Raw genomic sequence first — 23,646 nt, 5'->3', positions numbered from 1 at the left:
TGCTCCCAGTGCGGTCTCCTCTACATTGGGGAGACTGGACCCCTCCTCGCAGAGCGCTTTAGGGAACATCGCCGGGACACCCGCACCAATCAACCCTACGGCCCTGTGGCCCAACATTTCAACTCTTTCTCCTCCCTCCCCCCCCCCCCCGACTCTGCCAAGGTCGTGGAGGTTCTGGGCCTCCTCTACCACCACTCCGTCAGCACCCAACGACTGGAGGAAGAACGCCTCATCTTCCGCCTCGGAACACTTCAACCCCAGGGCATCAATGTGGAATTCACCAGTTTCCTCATTTCCCCTCCCCTCCCCTCACCTTACCCCAGTTCCAAACTTCCAGCTCAGCACCATCGCATGACCTGTCCTATCTGCCAATCTCCCTTCCCATCTATCCGCTCTACACTCCCCTCTGACCTATTCACCTTCATCCCCACCTCCATCCACCCATTGTACTCTTTGCTACCTTCTCCCTAGTCCCACTGCCCCCATTTATCTCTCCAACTTGGAGACTCCCTCCCCCTCTATTCCTGATAAAGGGCTTTTGCCCGAAACGTCAATTTTCCTGCTCCTTGGATGCTGCCTGACCTGCTGTGCTTTTCCAGCATCACTCTAATCTAGACTCAGGCTTCCAGCATCTGCAGTCCTCACTTTTGCCTATTACAGAAAGATGGCTGATGGAGGAACAGGACTGGAAGCTCAATGTTCTTGGCCATAGATGATACAGAAAGACTAGAAGGGGAGGTGAGAAAAGAGGGGGAGTAGCTTTTTTGATTAGGGAAAACATCATGGCAGTATTTATGATATTTCTGGTGGATCTTCCAGTAAAGGTGAGTGGAGCGAGAAATAAGAAAGGTATGATCACTTTGGTGGGATTGTACTATAGGTCCCCAGTAATCAGCAAGAAGTTAAGGAGCAAATATATAGGAAGAGCGAGTTTTGAGAAGATTTGTAGCTCAGGTTGAGGTTCTGGATGTAGGTTTGCCCTCTGAGCTGGAAGGTTAATTTCCAGATGTTTTATCACCCTACTAGGTAACATCTTCAGTGGGCCTCCAGGAGATCAGAGACCGTTCCAAGCAATAATAGGCTTGTAATAGTAGGGGATGTTAATTTCCCAAACATAAGACTGGGACTGCCATAACTTTAAGGACTTGCATTGGGATTACTGTGTTAAGAACACTTTCTCAATTAAAATATAAATGGCCTAATACAGAAGAGAGGAAAAACTCTACTTCCTCTTGGTAAACAAGATATGGCAAGTGACTCAAGTGTTAATGGGGGTGCATTTGGGACCAGTAACCATAATTCAATTCATTTTAAAATAATAATGGAAAGGATAGACCTGGTTCACACGTTTTCAAGTTCTAACTTGGGACAAGTGCAATATTGATGGTATGAGGCAGGAACTTTCAAAACTTCATTGGGTGAGGCGATTCACAGGTAAAATGGACATCTGGCAAGTGGGAAGCTTTCAAGGAAAGACAGAGTTCAGGGACAGCAAGAGTTCAGGGACAGCATGTTCCTGTTAGATTGAAGGGCAAGGCTGGTAGGAATAGAGACTTGAGATATTTAGGTCCTGGTCAAGAAAAAGGAGGCCGATGTCAAGTACAGACAGTTGGCATCAAATTAATCCCTTGAGTAGTGCAGGGGTTTCAGGAGGAAATCAGGAGGGCAAAATGGGACATGAAATAGATGGCCTCGTTGATCCAAAGCTATGTGTAGAACCACAGAAGATGGGAGATACTCAATGAATACTTCACATCAGAATTTGAAAGGCATGGAAGCTAGGTAACTTGGGGAAATAGTGCTGTCTTGAAAACAATCCAGACTATAAAAGAAGTGGTGCCAGAGATCTTTAACTAGATAAATCCCCAGGACATAATTATATTCCACCACATTAAGAAAAGCTGGGGAAGTAACTATAGGCCACCAAGTAGAGATATTTATCTCATTGACAGCAATGGCTGAGGTACAGGAAAACTGGAGGATGGCTAATGTTGTGTGACTATTTCAGAAAGGCTGCAAAGAAAAGTCAGGGAACTACAGAACAGTGAGTCTCATGGTGCGTAAGCTGTTGGAAGACCCCAAGTCCATAAAACATAGGAACAGAAATTAGGCCATTCAGCCCATTGTGTCTGCTCTGCCATTCAATCATGGCTGATAAGTTTCTCAACCCCATCCTCCTGCTTTCTCCCAGTAACCTTGACCCCCTTGACACTCAAGAACCTTAATTACTCTCAACGACCTGGCCTCCACAGCCTGCCGTGGCAGTGAATTCCAAATGAATCCAGTGAATTCTGACTGAAGAAGTTTCTCATTATTTCCATTCTAAAACATCTTCCCTAGACTCTAACGTTGTGCCATCAGGTCCTAGTCTCTCATACCAATGGAAGCATCTTCCCAACATCTAGTCGGTCCAGACCAGTCAGTATTCTGTATGTTTCAATTAGACCATATTCATCCTTTTAAATTCTATTGAGTACAGACCCAGAGTCACAGATGTACAGCACTCTCACAGACCCTTCGGGCCAATTCATTCGTGCTGACCAGATATCTTCACCTAATCTACTTTCATCTTCTAGCACTTGGTCTATATCCCTCGAAACCCTTCCTATTCGTACATCCATCCAGATGCCTTTTAAATGTTGCATTAACTAGCCTCCACCACTTCCTCTGGCAGTTCATTCCAAACACACACCATCCTGAGAGAAAAAGTTGTCCCTTGGGTCCCTTTTGTATCTTTCCCCTCTCACCCTAAATCTAGGCCCCCTAGGACTGGACTCCCCCATCCAGGGAAAATACTTTGTCTATTTATCCTATCCCCTCATGATTTTATAAATCTCTATAAAGTCACCCCACATCTCCAATGCTCCAGGGAAAACAGCCCCAGCCTAGTCAGCCTCTTCGTTTAGCTCAAATTCTCCAACTTGGGCAATATCTTTATAAATCTTTTCTAAACTGTTTCAAGATTCACAACATCCTTCCCATAGGATGGAGACCAGTGACCTAACCAATGTCCTGTACAGCCCCTATACTCAATACCCTGACCAATAAAGGAAAGCATACCGAATGCATTCTTCACTATCCTATCCACCTGTGACTCTACTTTCAAGGAACTATGAACCTGCACTTGAAGGTCTCTTTGTTCAGCAACACTCCCCAGGATCTTACCATTAGGTGTATAAGTCATGCTAAGATTTGCCTTTCCAAAATGCAGCAACTTACATTTATCTAAATTAAACTCCATCTGCCACTTCTCAACCCATGGTCCATCTGATCAAGATCCCATTGTACTCTACTGAGGTAACCTTCTTCGCCATCCACTATACCTCCAATTTTGGTGTCATCTGCAAACTTACTAACTATACCTCCTACGTTCCATCCAAATCATTTATATAAATGAGGAAAAGCAGTGGACCCAGCACTGATCCTTGTGGCAGACCACTGGTCACAAGCCTTCAGTCTGAAAAACAACCCTACACCTCCACCCTCTGTCTTCTACCTTTGAGCCACTTCTGTATCCAAATGGCTAATTCTCTGTTTTCCATGAGATCTAACCTTGCTAACCAGTCTACCATAAAGTACTTGTTGAACACTTTACTGAAGTCCATATAGATCACATTTGCCGCTTTGCTCTCATCAATCCTCTTTGATACTTCTTCAAAAAACTCAATCAAGTTTGTGAGACATGATTTCTCATGCACAAAGCCATGTTGACTATCCCTAATGAGCCACTTCTTTGCCCACTCTCCTAACCTGTCCAAATTAGATTAGATTACTTACAGTGTGGAAACAGGCCCTTCGGCCCATCAGGTCTACACTGACCTGAAGCGCAAGCCACCCGAACCCATTCCCCTACATTTACCCCTTCACCTAACACTACGGGCAACTTAGCATGGCCAATTTACCTCACCTGCACATTTCTGGACTGTGAGAGGAAACCAGAGCACCCGGAGGAAACCCACGCAGACAGAGGGAGAATGTGCAAAATCCTTCTGAAGCCTCCCTGCCTCTTCAATGCTACCTGTCCCTCGACCTATCATCTGCAAACTTAGCCAGAATGCCCTCAGTTCCTTAATCTAGATTGTTAATGTATAAAGTGAAAAGTTGAGTCCCAACACTGAGCTTTGTGGAACAACATTTGTCATCAGCTACCATCCTAAGAAGGACCCTTTTTTCCCCCACTCTGCTTTCTGCCAGACAACGAAGCTTCTATCCATGTGAGCACCTTGCCTCTAACACCAGGAGCCCTTATCTTACTCAGTAGCTTCCTGTGCAGCCCTTTGTCAAAGGCCTTCTTGAAGTCTAGGTAGATAACGTCCATTGGCTCTCGTTGGTCTAACCTGCTTGTTACTTCCTCAAAAGAATTCTAGCAGATTTGTCAGACATGACCTCCCCTTGATGAAACTATGCTGACTTTGCCCTATTTTACCATACACTTCCAAGTATTCAAAAATCTCATCCTTCACAATGGATTTCAGAATGTTACTCATGACTGAGGTTAAGCTAATCGGTCTGTAATTTTCCATCCTTTGCCTTACTCCCTTTTTAAGCAGGGCTGTCAGGTTAGCGATTTTCCAGATGTCTGGGACCCACCTCAATTCTACCGATTCCTGAAAGATCACCACTAATGCCTCCACTATCTCTTCAGCTATCTCCCATAGAACTCTGGAGCATAGTCCAGCTGTTCCAGGTGATTTCTCCACGTTCAGGCTATTCAGTTTTCTATCTTTGGTGATGGCCACCATACTCAGCTCTTCCCCCTCACTTTTGAATTTTTGGGATATTACTGAGTCAATCTTCACAAGGGAGGACACTAAAGTAATTATTCAGTTTCTCAGCCAATCCCTTGTTCCCACATCCCTCTCCAGCATCATTTTCCAGCAGTCCAATGTCCACTTTTGCCCTTTATATATCTAAGGGAACTCTTACTGTCTTCTTTTATATTACTGACTAGCTTCATATTTAATCATCTCCCTCAATTTTCTTTGTTGCCCTCTGTCAGTCTTTGTAAGCTTCCCAATCCTCTGGTTTCCCACTGCCCTTTGCCACACTATATGCATTCTCTTTTGCTTTTATGCTATCCCTGACTTCCCTCGTCAACCATAGTTGCCTCATCCTCCCTGTACCAAGTTTCCTTTTCCTCAGAATGAATCTCTGCTGCGCCTCCTGAATTACACCCAGAAACTCCTGCCAGGGATTCTAAGACACAGGATTTGGAAGCACAAGGACTGATCAGGGATAGGCAGCATGGCTTTGGGCGTGGGAAATCATGTCTCTCAAACTTGAGGTTTTTTTCCTCAAGAGTTGACCAAGATGATAGATGAAGGCAGAGCAGCAGAGGCTGCTGGAGGCCTGTGATCAGCAGTGTGCCACAAATATCATTTTGTCATTTATATACATGATTTGGATGAGAATATAGGAGGTATGGTTACTAAGTTTATAGATGAAACCAAAATTTGTGGTACAGTGGACAGTGAAGACAGTTTTCTAAGACTACAATGGAATCTTGATCAACTGGGCCAGTGAGCCAAGGAATGGCAGATGGAGTAATTCAGGTAAAAGCGAAAGGTTACATTTTGGTAACACAAACCAAGGCAGGGTAGGAGTTACACAGTTAATGGTAGGACTATAGGGAGTACTGTCAGAGTCGTAAGGGTTCAGTTCCTTCAAAGTGCATGACATGTAGATAGGGTGGTGAAGATGGTATTTGGCAAGCTTTCCTTCAATAGTCAGAGCATGGAGTACAAGAGTTGGCACATCATGTTATGACTGTACAAGACACTGGTACGGCCACATTCGGAGTACTGTTTATAATTCTGGTCACCTGCTATAGGATGCATGTTATTAAAATGGAAAGGGTGCAAAAAAGATTTACGAGGATGTTGTCGAGACTGGAGGGTTTGAATTATCAGGAAAGACTAGATAGGCTGGGACCTTTATCCTTGGAGTGTAGGAAGCTGAGCGGTGACCTTAAAGAGGTTTATTAAATCATGAGAAGCACAGATAAGGTGAATAGCCAAGGTCTTTTCCACAGGATGGGGTATTCCAAAACAAGAGGGCGTAGGTTTAAGGTGAGAGGGCAAAGATTTAAAAGGGACCTGAAAGGCAACATTTTCCCCCACTGAGAGTAGTGCATTTATGGAACAAGTTGCCAAAAGGAAGTGGTAGAGATTACAATTACAACACTTATAGACATTTGGACAGGTACATGGATAGGAAAGATTTAGAGGAATACAGGCCGATCAAGACTAGCTAATTTAGGCCACCCGTTCAGCACAGGCAAGTTGAGCCAAATGGTATGACTCCATGACTTTGACCCTGCAATGCACATACTTCACACAATTTTATTCTTTGGAAAATTATAAAGTGAAAACAGTCAGAACGGAGGATCAAATTACTGTCACTTCCCTGTACCCTATAACCTGAAAATTTAGCTGTAGAAAACAGCACCATTGTCAGAAGCAACAGAACAAAAACTTCAAATTTTGAAAACAGGCGTTAATTTTGTCACTTATTGTGCTGAAATACATTTTTAGAACAAAAATAAGGTTAAATAATCACTGAGCTTTTCTGTTTCGCAGTTGGATTTTTTGAGTGTACAGTATTTATTTCAACACCCTGTTCCAGAGAAGGAATGAGAAAAATATCAACTACCTAACAATAGCAGTCCTATGCCATATCATTCATTTGGTTTTACAGCGTGCTCGATTCACTCAAGTTAGAAATGCTGTGGAAACTCAGGTTACTCAAAATGTCAGTACTTTCATTTTTAAACTTTAATTTGGTTCTTGAAATTTGAAGACCAATGTATAACCAGTATGCTATATGCTGGTCAGAAGACTACAAACTCACTGTCCCTTCTCAAATAAAACTTTTTCTCCCCTCTTTATACCCCACCACACTCACTCTTCCACATGCACACAGCAAAACCCAGTTTATTTTGCCTTGAAATTCCCAAGGATTTTGTAGTTCACATGCTTGTTGGGATTTGCTTTGCACAGGTACATGAAATTGTTTTTAGTCTTGCTTAATTGATGCTGTCATACAAATTATGAAGCGATGGTTACAGCAGCTCCATCTTTTAGAATATTATTGCAAGTACAGTCTTGTCAAGTACCTTCACCAAAATAAAAACTGAATTGAAGATAGCTTACATGCAATGTTTTGAAAATATGCTTCTTACAGAATCTGAATTCATCTTGCATTGCTCCACAAATTATCTGTGACACACCTTTAATTATCCAGCATTTTAACTTTGTGCTCTGTAATTCATAGTTCTCTCTAAAGATACATTCTAATTTCATAATCCCTAAACTAGATCATACTGTATTAACTAAATCACTATTTTTCAAAGATCATGACGCATTGTATATTTTACATTCATTCTGGTTTAACTAATCTCTAATTATTACTGTATAAAGCATGTTCTTTTATATTATGCAAAATTTACAGTCCAAGCTGTAATAGAGTCAATTTATGATACTAGGAAACCGCAGATCAGGCAGCATCCTGATGAAGGGCTTATGCCCGAAACATCAATTCTCCTGCTCCTTGGCCTGACCTGCTGTACTTTCCCAGCAAAACACTCTCGACACTGATCTCCAGCATCTACAGTCCTCACTTTCTCCTATTCAATTTATGATAATTCTGGATTATCCTGTGATTCAAATTAAGCAAAAGGCATTGCAATATAACACTAAATTTATTTTAAAATTATCAGATAACTCCTTTTAACGGTTTTAAATGCATGAAGCCCAAACCTAAATCAGTGGTTTTGATTTACGCAAAATATAATTGCTGAGTGTGATCAATTTATTAGCCAATGCACGAAAGCTGTCAAATACTTTTATTCTTCTGCTTTATGCTTTTAAACAAATGTTAACATACCAATCAGAACAAGAAAGAATTGCCAAATGTGTTGTTAATGTATGCATACCTTGTGGAAAAGGGCTTGTTGATGCTGTTGGAACAGAGGAACAAGTCGAAGTTTTTCCAATGCCTGGTTTCCTTCCCCTCTGACTAGAACCATGTCCTCCTGACTTCTTCCCTTTGACCTCCAAGCCTTTAATCTCAGCATTTTCATTCCCACTTGAAGGATGAGTTGATACTTCCTGGAAATTTGCATTTGTAAATCGAGCAGTAGTTTCTTCCAACCTCTTCAAGGATCCAGATATAAAGCCGGTGCTACTGCTTGTATAAGTCTAAACATTTATGAATAAATAAAGTATAGAGCTTAAAAATCTTAATAGTTAACAGGGATACCGCTTCAGCCAAAACACAGCTACCAATATAGTTCAATGCCCCATGACTGTTTGCATGGTTTGTAATGCATGCACTATCAATGCACCGGAGAACAATAAACTTATCTATACCAACTGTAGTAGTGCTGGCTATTAAGAATTTAACAGTTGTATTAGAAAATACAGACCTGTATTTACTCTAGATTCAACAAAATTGATATTGAGGCATTGAAACACTGCTCAATCACTTGAGATGTGCCTAATTATACAAATATTCCTAAAAAATTTAAAACTACTTTGTGCCTTCACATAAATTGTTATGTATGTTACAATTATTGCCACTGTAATTGGGAATGTCACAACTCCCAACTATTTTAAATCTATCTGCTTTAGTACACATTAGTGGAGAATGTCTCAAATAAGGATAGGGAATTATAGTTTCAAACTTTCCACTACTGCCTAAAATTAGTTTTCTTTCAGTTATTCACTGATTAAGAGAGAAGGATTTCAATCTCAGAACCTAATAATGACATTCAAATTACCTGTGGAGCTGGATTTCATCAGAAGCATAAATATCAAATATGAAGCCACTGTGTTTGGTTGGCTTGCCTCTCTGATAACCAGCAATGGGGTAAGAACTTTCAGCAGACTTCCTGGAACAGCACCAACATTGTGGCACCCAGTTTGCCCCCCCCAACCCATGTGCCAACCTGCCCCAAGAATTCATGAAATTCAGCCTGTGAAATCTGCTTAAATCTAACAAAGTCAATTTAGTTAGTACAATGTACCTCTCTGTGCCCATGGAACTGAACCCCAACTTCAGAGAAGGGCAAAAAAGATATGCACATCTATGACGAGACCAAATGTCCACCAAAAGTTACCCTGATCCTTCAGTCTATAAAAGCAAGAAAAATTGAAATGCCTGATTTATTACTGAGTACATTTGGGGTAAAATGCACGTCAAACTGCATGAAAATTTGTACAAAGGTTTAACATCCTGACCATAAAACACTTTCCAGCATTGCCATACAAGAAAGAATTGCAAAACTATGTTTATACTTGGGATTTCATATCATTAATCCAATATGCTGAACGACCCACTTTTTAAAACACTTACCTTTTCAGTTGTCACAGTGAGAGATGGAACTGTAGATGACAAGTCCAAAGGTTTCTTGATTTTCTGTTGTCTATATTTGTCCCTGTCCTTCTGTTTCTGTAAGAAAGTGTTTGTGAAAAGCCATAAATTATTAATTGTGAAACATTCTTCTGTGAACATTTCACAGTTAATTTTGAATTTTCATATTTCAAATGTATCTATCCCACATGAAACTGCATTGCTGAAGACCCCATCCATGCTGACGTATTATGGTTCCCTGTCTCCTAGCAGGTATTTACAAGCCTTGTAAGTCAAATCTTCCTTTAGGCCCACCATTGTCAGTCGATCACATCAACTACCTACTTTGGGATTTTCTTTTTCAAAGACTCTGCCGCTTCACCTGGTCTCATTTAAGACTCTCCATAAAGCTCAAAAGTTTACTTTTGTTCAGCATTTGTCATTTCTTGTGGCTCTGTAATGTAATTTGTTTGTTTTTTAAATTTTGTTTTTCAAACACAAACAATCTAAATGGGACTCTCATCTACCCTGTGCTCTGCAATAAAAACAAAAGAACTGTGGATGCTGTAAATCAAAAACAAAAACAGAAATTGAGTTGGTGCAATGTATTTCTGTGCCCATGGAACTGAATCCCACCTTCAGAGAGGGTAAAGAAGAAAAGCACATTCATCTCCAGACCAAATGTCATCATTATCTCCCAGTTCTGCCAGCTCCAGTGGGATGACAGCACCAGACACATATTCCATTTCTGTCCGCATCCCTGTCAGCATTCTGCAGGTATTGTTCCCTTCAGACACCCCGGTCCACTCTTCCTTCACTCCCAACAACCCCCTACAGCACCATCCCCTGAAACTGCAGAAGGTGTAACATCTGTCCATTTCTTTGCTCTCTCCTCAGCATTGAAGGGCCCAAACATACCTTGCAGGGGAAACAGTGCTTCACCTGCACTTCACACAATCTAAATATACTATATTCACTGCTCATGACGTGATCTCCTCCAAATTGATGAAACAAAGCCAGACTGGGTGACTGCTTCATGGAACATCTATGTTCTGCTCCTAAGAAAGACCAAGCTTCCAGTTGCCTGCCACTTCAATACACCACGGTGCTCCCTGGCCAATATCTCTATTACAGGCTTGCTGCAGTGCTCCAGCAGAGCTTACCATAAGCTGGAAGAACATAACTTTCTGGTTGGGGACCCTGCAGCCCTGTAGACTCAATATCAAGTTCAACAACTTTAGGGCTTGAGTTCTCCCATGTCTTTACCTGAACCCCCACACACCAGTGCCAAACTTTTTGACTCTGACCTGAAGCACCTGCAATCCTCACTTTCTCCTTGTTGTCACATAGTCTGATATCACAAACTGTTAGCCACTAATAGTCCCCATTAATAGCTATTCACCCACCTTGCCAGATTATTATCCACTTCATCTGTCCAACTGTTCTCCTCTCTCTTTGGGCTCTACCCCCACCTATCATTTACTTCTTACACCCTCCACCTATCCTATCCTCTGCAAATAAACTGACATTTTCCTGGCTACCATCATTTGTCAGGAAGAGCCACTCGACCCAAAACTTTAACTTAGATTTCTCTCCATAGGTGCTCTCAGACCTGCTGAGCTTCTTCAGCAATTTCTGTTTTTGAAACAAAACTGTTAGGCCTACAATTAAAATATTAGCAATCTCACACACACACACACAGTCTTGTAAAAGGGGCAAACAAATCATCAGCGAGGCCATTATGACTTTATAAGTAATTATTGGAAGTGTGTTGAAAACAGCTCTCGGAAAGAAAAAAAAGACAGGCAATCATTCAGTTTCTGTACAATTACTTTTAATGCATAAAGCAGATTGAACAGTGCAACAGATTTAACCAATTTTAAATCCAAGTCACAACAGTATCTTTCATTTTAGGTTAGATTATTTCATGAGCTGCAAGTCTTCTCAAGTCTGTTATATGAAATGGCATTGAATGTCTTTTTAAAGTTCACATACACAAAAACAGCATTATCCTCAACAACTATTAACCTTTCATAAACCTCCAGCAAGTTAGTCAAATACTTTCTTTAGAAATCTCTGCTGCCCCTTCCTAAACAATCCATCTTTCCCAAGTGACTTCTAATTCTATCCAAAATAATTTGATTCTAGGAACTTCACACCACTGAAATTAAACTGATTGGCCCCTAATTGTTGGGGGGCTTTTTAAACCATTTGAGCCTATGGAATCCCCTTTAATATTAACTACTAGCTTTTACTCATAAACCCTCTTTGCTACTTATTTTCTTTCTCACCACCTTTCTGAGTCTCAGCTTGGTTCTCAAATTGTATTTTCTCCATGGCATCTGTCAGAAACACACAAGTGCTTCTTTGTGTTATTTTCTTTTACATTCAGGAAGCTTCAAGGTTATTTGTTCTACTTTTCCCTGTTGAGGGAATATACCCCAGTCGTGCCAGAGTCATCTCTTCTTTGGAAGTAGCCCATACACAGATAGTTTTCCTACCAATCTTTAATTGCCGACCAACTCTTGACTTGCCCCACTTAAAGTCAGCTCTCACCCAGTTAATTAATCTTAAATAAAGGGCAAGCCAATGTTCCACCATCATTTTAAACCTTATAATGCAATGATCAGTATTCATTGAACACTCCGTTACTGACACTTGCTCAACCTAGCCCGTGTTATTCCAAGGACCAGATTCAGCAATGCTTCTTTTATGTTTGGACTGGATACATACTGCTGTAGAAAATTCTCCTGTACACAATCAAAGACTGCTTGCCCCTCACTCCTCTCTACAGTACCAGTAGCCCTAATCCATACTTGGATAATTGAAGCACCGCATATCTCGTCTATGATTTTTGTCTTTTCTGAAATTTCCTTGCAAATTTGCTCCTCTACATCATTTCCACCAGTGACTGTTTTATAGAGTACACTAAGCAATATAATTTTATCCATTTTGCGCCTTTGTTCTAGACAAATTAATTTCATCCTTAAACCCTCCGGGATCTCTCTTTCTGCATCACTGACACTGTTCTCCTGAACCAATACTGCCAACTCTCACCCTTGATTCTCCCTTTGCTTAACACATTTCAACTAGGAATATTTAAAACCCAGTCCCAAGCTTCCTTAAGCAAAGTCTCTGTTGTAACAATCTGCACATTCCCCTCCAAGCTATGTACCATTCCTGACTCTGAACAATCGCAATTCCTTTATAGTTGCTGATAAAAACCCTTGAGTTTCCACTAGAATAGTACCTACATCACAATGAAAACAATAGCTCAAGGCAGCTCACCAGCAACTTCTCAGGGACTTTTGGAAGTGGGCAATAAATGCTGATCTCAGAAGAGTGGAAGGCACAGAACCAAAACGTTAACTCTGATTTCTCTCACAGACCTGTTGAGCTTTTCCAGCAATCGCTATTTTTATTTCTGACCTAGCTAATACTGCCTTGAATTAATTTTTTTTCAATTCTCATCCAGCACCATATGCAAAGATTCTGCTGCTCAGATGCTGCATGATTTGCTGTGCTTTTCAAGCACCGCACTCCCGACTCCAATCTGCAGCATCTGCAGTCCTCACTTTCTCCCAAAATTCTGTTGAACCATATTAGCTTGTTTCAAATGAGAGGAATGATCATACTTGTGCTAACTGACCCTTCCAATGGCACCTGGATTTTAATCCTCATCCTTTTTCTCAATTCTCTCTTTATGATCAGGCCATTCCAGTTTGGATGTCATCTTCCAGAGCAGCACAGTGGCTCGGTCGTTAGCACTGCTGCCTCACAGCACCAGGATCCCAGGTTCGATTCCAGCCTTGGGCGACTGTCTGCATGGAGTTTGCACATTCTCCCAGTGTCTGCGTGAGTTTCCTTCAGGTGCTCCGGTTTCCACCCACAGTCCAAAGATGTGCAGCTCAGGTGGATTGGCCATGCTAAATTGTCCGTAGTGTTAAGTGTGTTAGTCAGAGAGAAATGGGACTGGGTGGGTTACTCTTCAGAGGGTCGGTGTGGACTTGTTGGGCCAAAGGGCCTGTTTCCACACTGTAGGGAATCTAATCTAATCTAATACAGCCTTTGAAATTTCTGAAAATATCCAATTCTGGCCTCATGCACATTTTATTTTGAATACTCCACTATAGGTAGATGTAAACATCCTTGCAGACATCTTTTTGCTAAACTGTATAATTCCTTCACTAAAATCATTCCAAGTATCTACTTACAAGAGACTCCCAAACGTTCCTGTTTTGATTTCAATCTTTCTTGATTTCTCCTTCTAAATCAAGAGGTCAAAAAGAAATCTTAAACAATAAAACTGTTAATCAAAGGATTGTCCCCAGATTACCTTTCCTGCACTCTCTTCAACATTGTACCATTTAGCATACATTGGTAGAAAGATTTAGGAAAAACAAAGAATTTAAATATTCTTATATTACGGCCATGGTCTTATTACATTGTGCAGAGAAGTTATCCGCTCCTGATGGCCGTCATCAATGAAACAGGTGAGTATTGAGATACTAGATGTGACCATGTTACTTTTAGAAAATTTGCTAGATTCTGGAAAAGTTCAACTTATACTGATGACAAAGGAATAGTAAGGCAAAAAAGTGAGGACTTCAGATGCTGGAGCTTAGAATCAAATGTGTAGAGCTGGAAAAGTACAGCAGGTAAGACAGCATCAGAGCAGCAGGAAAATCGATGATTCGGGCAAAAGCCCTTCGTTAGCAATGAACACATGACTAAATCAGACTTGCTAACACCAAATGTTTTAATTTCACAGTGCTGAAATATTCAACAACCCTCAAAATTACCCATAGTTCCTAACCAAACTTTGTAAGTAAAGTATATCAGACACAGTATTTATAACTTAAAAAGAAGTTAAATTGGCAAGAATACTCCAACTTTAGCACAGCAAAACTAAACAAGGCAGTGTAGTTAACATGTCTGATTAAAAACCAATCTTTCTAGATCACAGCCATCACACTCTCACACCAACAGACTGAAACGGTGAAGGGATAAATTAAAAGAGAAGTAAAAGAGTTGTAACAAACTGTTTCAAACAATGGTTGTTAACCCTTCATGCATCTTTGGATTTGTTGTCCCAGATACATGGGATGGTACATTTTGTTTGAATTCTGAAGTCATTTGCTAATGCAAAAAGATTCTGCTGACTGCTGGAGACTTCTATTTGTCTTTGAGACCAGGTTATGGAGTCAGAGATGTACAGCACAAAAACAGACCCTTCGGTCCAACTTGGCCATGCCGACCAGATATCCTAAATTATTATAGTTCCATTTGCCAGCAATTAGCCCACATTCCTCTAAACTCTACGTATTCATAAACCCATTTAGAAGCCTTGTAAAAATGTTGTAATCATCCCACTTCCTCTGGCAGTTCCTCCCATACACTGCCACCCTTTGTATGAAACCACTGCGCCTTAGGTCCCTTTTAAATCTTTCCCTCTCACCCTAAACCTATACAGTTCTCACTCACCCCCGGAGAAAAGACCTTGTCTATTTACCCTATTCACATCCCTCATGACTTTATAAACCTCTAAACGGTTACCCATCAGTCTCCGATGCTTCAGGGAAAACACCTCCAAGCCTATTCAGCCTCTCCCTAAAGTTTAAACCCTCCAACCCTGGCAACATCGTTGTAACTCTTTTCTGAATCCTTTCAAATTTCACAATATCTTTCCTTTCAGAGGGAGACCAGAACTGCACATAATATTCCAAAAGTGTTCTAACCAAAGTTCTGTACAGCCACAGCATGACCTCTCAACTCCTATACCCAATGTTTGACCAATAAAGGAAAGCATACCAAACAACTTTTTACTACTATCCAAAGCACAAACCTGCACCTAATTCATATTCATTATCTCCAGGAATGTCTGCACCGACAGCGAGGCACCAAGTAGAACTGCCAGAGCAAGGTCAGCATTTTTCTTTTTACAACAGACTGTGGAGGAACCAAGGCATCGAACATACAATCAAACCTAAATAAAAGTAAAATACTGCAAATCTGAAATAAAGAGGAAATCTTGCGATTTTTGTGAAGATTGGTAGCTCAGATTGTAAGCTTGCTCGCTAATTTTGTTCTTAGATGTTTTGTCACCATGCTAGGTAACATCAGTGACAAAAAAGTGTTGTGGCTGGAAAAGCACAGCCGGTCAGGCAACATCCGAGGAGCAGGAGAGTCGACGTTTCGAACACTAGCTCTTCATCAGAAATGAGGAGGGGGGGGGGGGGGGGTTTGCTGGGAATGCGGTAGGTCGGAGAGGACAGTGGAGCGAATAGGAGGGAAGGGAAATGGACATGGACAGGTAGAACAGTGCCAAGCTAGACGGTTGGATCTAGGATAAGGTTGGGACAAGGGAAATGAGGAAACTGGTGAAATCAACATTGATCCTGTGTGGTTGGAGGGTCCCAAGGCAGAAGATGTGGCATTCTCCCTTTAGGCATGAGGTGGCTAGAGTTTGGCAGTGGAGAGGCCAAGGACTTGCATGTCCTTGGCAAAGTGGGAGGGGGAGATGAAGTGGTCTGCCAAATAGCGGTGGGGTTGATTGGTGAGTGTGTCCCAGAAATGTTCTGCAAATTGGCATCCTGTCTCCCGAATGTACAAGAGACCACATCAAGAGCAATGGACACAGTCGATGACATGTGTGGAAGTACAGGTAAATCTGTCGATTTGGGTCCTTGGATAGAGATGAGGGGCAAAGAATGCGCACAGGTTTTGCACTTCTTCTGGTGGTGAGGAAGGTGCCAGAGCAAAGGATGAGTTGGTGGAGGCGTGGACCTAACAAAAGGAGCTGCGGAGGGAATGGCCTCTGTCGAATGCAGACAGGGGTGGGCAGGGAAATATATCCATGGTGGTGGGGTATGTTTGTAGGTGGTGGAAAAGGCAGAAGATGATGCATTGCATCCAGAGGTTGGTGGGGTGGAAGGTGAGGGCCACGGGGTTTCTGTCCTTGTTGTGATTGGAGGGGTGGAGTTAAAGGGTGGAGGTACGGACAGTGGAGGAGATGCATTGGAGGGTATCGTTGACCATGTGGGATGCGAAATTGTTGTCATTGAAATATTAGGCCATCTGGGATGTTCTATGGTGGAACTGGTCTTCCTTGGAGCAGATGTGGGTGAGGCAGAGGAACTGGGAGTAAGGGATAACGTTTTTGCAGGAGACAAGGTGGGAGGTGGCATAGTCCAGGTAGCTGTGGGAGGCGGTGCGTTTGAAGTATATGTAAGTGTTGAGTCGGTAGCCGAAAATGGAAATGGAGAGGTCCAAGAGGAGGAGTAAGGTGCCCAAGATGGTCCAGGTGAACCTGAGGTCAGGGTGGAAGGTGTTCATGAAATTGATGAACTGTTCACCTCCTCGTGGGAGCACGAGCTAGCATCTATACAGTCATCGATGTAGCAGAAGAAAAGGTGCAGAGAGTATGGCGGTGTAGCTGCGGAAGATGGACCACGTACCCATAGAGGCAGGCATAGCTGGAGCCCATGCGGGTGTCCATGGCTACCCCTCTGGTCTGGAGAAAATGGAAGGATTCAGTGGAGAAATTGGTGATGGTGAGGACCAGTTCAACCAATCGAATGATTGTGTCATTGGAAGGGTATTGGTTGGGTCAGGAGAGGAACAAAGAGGGCTTGGTCATCTTCGTCATGGCGGATGGACGTGTACAGGGACTGGATGCCCATAGTGAAGATGAGGGACCTGGGAAATGAAAGTCTCGAATGTGGTAGAAGACGTGGGTGGTGTCCCGAATGTATGTGGGGAGATTCTGGACTAAGGGGACCAGGTATCTAGAGGTTGGTGGGCTGGAAGGTGAGGAACAGAGGGGTTCTATCCATTTCCACCACCTACAAACAGACCCCACCACCAGGGATATATTTCCCTCCTCAACCCTATCTGCGTTCCACGGAGACCATTCCCTCAGCGACTCCCTTGTTAGGTCCACACACCCCATGAACCCACCTTCTACTCCCAGCAGTTTCCTTTGCCACCAAGAAGTTCAAACCCTGCACGTACACCTCCCCTCTCACTCGGTCCAGGGCCCCAAAGGATCCAACAGAGATTGACCTGTACTTCCACACACATCATCAACTGTGTGTGTTGCTCTTGATGAGGCCCCCTCTACATGCTAATTTGCAGAATGTTTCAAAGAACATCTTTGGGACACAGGCGCCAATCAACCCCACCATCCTTTGGCCAAATACTTCAACTCCCCCTCCCACTCTGCCAAGGACATGCAAATCCTTGGTCTCCTCCACCACCAAACTCTAGCCACCCAATGCCTGGAGGAAGAACGCCTCATCTTCCACCTTGGGACCCTCTAATCACACAGGATCAATGCTGATTTCACCTGTTTTCTCATTCCCCCTGCCCCCACCTTGCCCCAGTTCAAACCCTCCAACTTGGCATTGCCCTCTTGAACTGTCTAACCTGTCCATTTCCCTGCCCTCCTATCCACTCCACCCTCCTCTCTGACTTATCACTATTACCCCTCACCTTCATCTACCTATCGCATTCCCAGTGACCGTGCCCCCCTGCTCCACCCCCTCCCATGTATCTCTCAGCCTTTTGGCCCACCCTCATTCCAGACTAAGAGATTATGCTCGAAATGTTGACTCTCCTGCTCCTTGGATGCTGCCTGACCAGCTGTGCTTTTCCAGCACCACACTCTTCGACTCTGATCTCCAGTTCTCACTTTCTCCAAACATCAGTAGTGAGCCTCCGTTTAAACACTACTGTTCTGCGTTCTATGTGCGCGCCTTGGTCTTTTGTGGTGGGGGATATCACAGAGAGGTTGGTAAATAGGGTCCATATCAACATGCTTGTTGGAGTTCCAGTTTGAATGCCAGGCATGTCTTTGTTAAGCCTGTCCCAGGATGGATGCATTGTCCCAACCAAACTGGTGTCCCTCGTCATCTGTGTGCAAGGATACTAGTGATAGTTGGTCATATTTTGGTGGCTAACTGGTGCTTGTGTATCCTGGTGGTTAGTTTCCTGCCAGTCTGTCCGATGTACCGCTTGTTGCACTCCTTGCAGGGTATTGTGTATATGTCTTTTGTTCTGCTGGTTGGTGGTACAGGATCTTTTAGAGTTATCAAGAGCTGTTTCAGTGTGTTGGTAGGTTTGTGAGCTACTATGATGCCAAGAAACCATGTCAAACCAGTAGACCCATGTCTCACGACCCACTTCACCCTCAACGAGATCTACAAACAAATCAACAGGACACTCATGGCATCACCAATATCAGGATTCTTGACAGAAGCAATTATGTAGAGGTTAGAACAAGTTGCCCTCCCCATGATTCAGCCCAAGCTTTGGATCCGCTATGTGGATGACATCTTCATCATGAAATGGAACAATGCAAAAAAACCCACGAACACATGATCATCCTCCTTACTGGTATAAAGTTCACCAAAGAAGAAAACAACAAACTCCCCTTCCTTGATGTCACATTAGAATGAAAAGCCAATGGAGAGCTACAGACCAGCATTGACAGGATAGCAACACACACACAGACCAAATACTCAACTAGAGGAGCAATCATTGCAACACCCACAAATGGAGCTGCATCAGGATATTATATAAACGAGGCACAACAACTGCAGCAGTCAGGGACTAAGAGATGCCAAAGAAAAATACCTATACAACATATTCAAGAAAAGGTACCCAATAAGCACAGTACATCGATTCTTAAACAACAAACCTAAACAAAAAGACACAACATGCCCTGAGACTCTAGCCACACTATCTTACACTAAAGACATCTGAGATGATGACTACATTACTCCGGCCTCTTGGCATCACGGTAGCCCATAACCTACCAAGACAAACAGCTCTAGATGAATCTGAAGGACCCTGCACCAACAACCAGCAGAACAAATGTCACATACAAAATACCCTGCGAAGAGTGCAACAAACATTACATCGGACAGACCAGCAAGAAACTAGCCGCCAGGATGCATAAGCACAACAAGCCACCAAAAGACATAACCAACTATCACTGGCATCCTTGCACACACAATGAGGGACACCAGTTCAACTGGGACAAAACATCCATCCAGGGACAAGCTAAACAAACAAACACATGGGAATTCCTGGAAGCCTGGCATTCAAACCGGAACTCCATCAACAAACACATCGATTTGGACCCTGTTTACCAACCAAAACAGAAAAAGAACCAGAAGCGAGATCACCCACCACAGACCAAGACACATAAATAGAAAGTGGGACAGCGCTTCAACCAGACTCACTAATGATGTGATCTAGCATAGTGACCAAACATCTACATAACAAATCTTCCAGCTCAATGAGCAAACTTACAACCCAAAAAGAGGAAATACTGAAGAAAAACAGACAGTATGGCAGCACCGATGGAGAATAAATAAAGCTGATGCTTTTGAGTTTGATATGAATCTCCTTCTGAAGTAAACCATGATTTTTAAAATACAAATAAATCGCATCTCTCATTACGCCTCCTCACAAAGAAGAACGAAAATGCATCTTTAACAGGCAACATCATTCCCTATCAAAAGAGGGTTAAATGTTTTGTTAGGTTAACAATATTGTGTCATTAACTCAAAAATTATTATTTTTGACAGCCATATTTTACTCAAGAGCATCTGAATGACCACATTCTTTCCTTCACACGTTTATCACCGCCACCATCAGCTACAAAAAAACTTTTCCAAGCACATGAATTATTTTTCAATTGGACAGCAGAAAAATTAAACTCCACCAAAACAACCATACACTCTTGTCCTAAAATTTCTCCCAAAATAAGTGTCTATAATTGATTGCAATTTCTTCCATATTGTTGAGCTAAGGATAGACAAGTCTCCGGGCCCTGATGGAATGCATCTCAGGGTATTAAAAGAAACGGCGGGAGAAATAGCAAGTGCACTTATGGTAATTTTCCAAAAGTCGCTGGACTCTGGGGCAGTTCCAGCAGATTGGAAAACAACAAATGTGATGCAACTGTTTATAAAGGGAGGAAAACAAAAGATGGGGAATTATAGATCTGAGAGTTCAACCTCTGTAATGGGGAAGATGCTTGAGTCTATTATCAAGGAAGAAATAACAAAATAGAAATTTCCCATTGGGCAGACGCAGCATGGATTCATGAAGTGCAGGTCACTAATTTTGAGGAGATTCAGAACTGAATTAAGGAGGAACTTCTTCACCCAAATGGTTGTAAACCTATGAAATTCCTTGCCCAGTGAAGAAGTTGATGCAACTTGAGTAAACATTTTTAAAGCAAAATTAGATTTTTTTTGAACAATAAAGGAATTAAGGGATACAGTGAGAGTGCAGATAAATGGAGCTGAGTCCACAAAAAGATCAGCCATGATCTTATTGAATGGCAGAGCAGGCTGCAAGGACCAGATGGCTTACTACTGCTCCTAGTTCTTATGTTCTTATATTCTTGGCGATGTAGATTTCAAACAGATGCACTTGCTTTACAAACAAGATGTCTCTTTCATTAACAAATATTTCTATCAAAATGTACTCAGTTTCATTGAAAAATAACAGACATTGCACAGTTTAGTAATAAAATGACACTTACAGCAATGCCCATAACATCAAACCAATCTGAATGGATTATTATGTGGTGCTGCTAAAATTAATATAATTGTCAAAGGCAAACTGAGAATTTGGTGTCAATTCAACTTTTCTGCTTTTCTTTAACAAATTTGTCAAAGGAGGCATTACAGTGCGTAAGTTTGGAACAAACATGCCAACATATCACAAAGTTTTTCATTTGTCCTAGAAGGAAAAATCCAACTTTTGAATTTTCAAATTCATACTCATTCATCAGTTGATATTTTAATTTGACTATGTAAATACACTTCCACTGACTACCATCTTTCTCAACCTCTAAAATTAACATGACACTTGGTGATTTTGTTCTCTTTTCTCTGGAGCATTCACCAAGTAATTTATCTCCTTTTTTTTAAATTTTTTAAAAATTTGGTAAGGGATCCATCGAGCCTTGTTTTTCTTGGATCCTCAGAGACTAGAAACAATACTAACACCTTGACTCCTGCAACAAAATTCCAAATTCCAATCTTGCCAGAAGACAAATATCGATGACTGATTTGCTCCAGAGTGTTTCAATATCTACTGGTTTACTTTATAATCTGCTGTTTTCACTGCTTCTTGAGCACTCTTCAAATACTTTTTGGCTAACTCACAGGCTCTGGATCTGTTCTCTCAAACTCAAGTGAGCTTAAAGTGTAGTCTGAGCTGTGGTTTGCCATTTTTTTTCTTGAATCTATTTCAATTGTTCTCCTATCTCATGACCATACCAGTTCAAATGGACAAATCCTGTAAACTCATTTGGAGCATCCCTAATGGCAAACAGTAACAGGGGGACTCCTTTATTGCAATTATTCATGCATTTGTGTCTTTAAACTCTAATCATAATCTTCAAATTTAAATTCCACCTTTCCAATGCACCTCAAGATAGCAGGTAATAAGCAGAAGAAATTGAACGTTTTATTTCCAAAGTAGTCATCATTTCTTTGAATATTTGCGATAAAATTTGAACCCTGATCAGATTGTACTTCTTTGGGTAATCCAATTGAACCAACATTTTCCTTACTAGTTTTGCAGGGTTTTCTGTCCGCCCAAAAGGGCCTGCTTCAGAAATTCTTGTTGAAGCAAGTATAATCAATATAAGGCACTGATCCTCAGACCTTGTTTCAGTTAGGCATTCTATACAATTGGTTAAGATTCTGCTAAATACTTAGTTGAAACTTGGTTTGGGAGTTATCTGATGGATCACTGTGCACCCTTCACTGGCTAGTATTTGAGTTGATCTCCATTTTCTCATTAGTAATTTTTTTACAAATAATAACACTTGGGTAGAGTTCTAATTCAATTTCTGAGGTGGTTCTTGGGCATAACTTTCAATTCAGGATTGAAGTGAACCTTCACCCTGGTTACTTAAATTTTCTAAAATCATTTCCAATGAGTTTCTCAGTCATTCCTTTCTTTTCCTCATATACTGTTCGTCTTCTCCAATTTTTGGACCTGTTGCAACAGTCTGGAAAACTTCCTCCTATAACATTTTAGTTTCTTGTACCTCTTGTTTGTTCCACTATCCTCCAGGAGGCCAATATTTTTGAACCAGCTGAGTAATTTCCCAAGATAAAATCCATTTCTATCAGGATTTATTTCACTACTCCAACTACAACATCCGCATTTAATCTTTAATCCAACACTGAGACTGGTGTGTAACCTCCATGTACACCTCCAATCAACATTTTCTTTCATTAACCTTGTCAGAAAATAAATATTATTATCAAATCAATATCAATAACTGACTTGCTCCAGAGTGTCTCAATATCTACTGGTTTGCTTCCTTTAAGCACAAAACAATTTCTCCTTTGACATAAAACATTAAGAATTTCCAGTGGTCTGATTCCTCATCAGCAATTGAGGATGGATTTTCTTTACTGCACTCAGTCATCTCTCCCTTCCTAATACATTCTAAGGAAACAATGTTCTTTTTGTACTATTGCTACAATTTTAATACGTACTTCGTTTCATGGTGGCCCATTTTCTGAAGAGTGCTTAAGGTGTGCCTATAACTGCAAATTGGTGCCCCACTTCATTTCAGCAAATGGTCTTGCTTTGTTCAGTCTTATCACAATGGAAACATTATTTTTTGGTTCTAGCCTTTCTCCTTTACTACTTTGGCATCCTTTCATTTGTTCCCAAAAACTAGTGCCTCTTCCATCAACAGATTTCTCCTTCAGGCAATTACAGATGGGAGATCATCTGAGAATCACAAGGAATTTGTTAGAACTGATATTTCACTGATCTCTGATACTTGATGTGCAACTATACAGTTTTTACTAATACAGTTTTAAGTTTTGCAGGAATCTTAAAGTTGTTATTTAATCATAACTTCCATTACAATCTCAAATTTCTTTCTCCAAATTCAGTGATCAAATCTCTAACCTCACTTCTTGCAAATTCTACAAATATCTTATTAGATTTCTTTCCTGTCTTTCTACATTTTAATTGATGAACTTCAGGACAAAGCTCATATGCATTGAGTATTTCATTTTTTAAACAGTTTCTTAACTTACAGATTGTTCTTCTGAGAAACTTGCATTCACATTCATAGCAGTACTGTCAAAGTGTCTTATATGAGGTCCAAATTTTTTTTTGGCCTCAACATCTGACCAGCTACCTTTTCAACTGAAGTGAAATTACAACTCAACTTCATTCTCAGCAAGTTTAAGCACTAAACATATTTTAATTAAATCAGATACCTCACTGGAATCAGAA

General features: G+C 41.4%; 1 protein-coding gene across 10 annotated transcripts in view; it reads right to left on the bottom strand.

The window, feature by feature from the left end:
• Positions 1–23,646, bottom strand: part of mllt10 (MLLT10 histone lysine methyltransferase DOT1L cofactor) — a 298,105-nt gene that overhangs the window by 167,492 nt on the left and 106,967 nt on the right. For 9 of the 10 annotated variants that reach the window (XR_011961382.1, XM_072575936.1, XM_072575937.1 and 6 more), the window contains 2 exons: positions 9,355–9,450; positions 7,934–8,198 (listed from right to left, as the gene is read on the bottom strand). Coding sequence is in view for 9 of the 10 variants with exons in the window: in XM_072575936.1 (XP_072432037.1) it covers positions 7,934–8,198; positions 9,355–9,450 (361 nt within the window). In the remaining variant the exon portion in view is untranslated. Of the gene's footprint in view, positions 1–7,933; positions 8,199–9,025; positions 9,133–9,354; positions 9,451–23,646 lie in introns of those variants that run through there. The other variant, XM_072575945.1, reaches the window with a different exon arrangement.

This window comes from Chiloscyllium punctatum, chromosome 8, assembly GCF_047496795.1.
Source record: "Chiloscyllium punctatum isolate Juve2018m chromosome 8, sChiPun1.3, whole genome shotgun sequence".
Classification (NCBI taxonomy): domain Eukaryota; kingdom Metazoa; phylum Chordata; class Chondrichthyes; order Orectolobiformes; family Hemiscylliidae; genus Chiloscyllium; species Chiloscyllium punctatum.
This window is presented reverse-complemented; position numbering and strand designations above follow the sequence as displayed.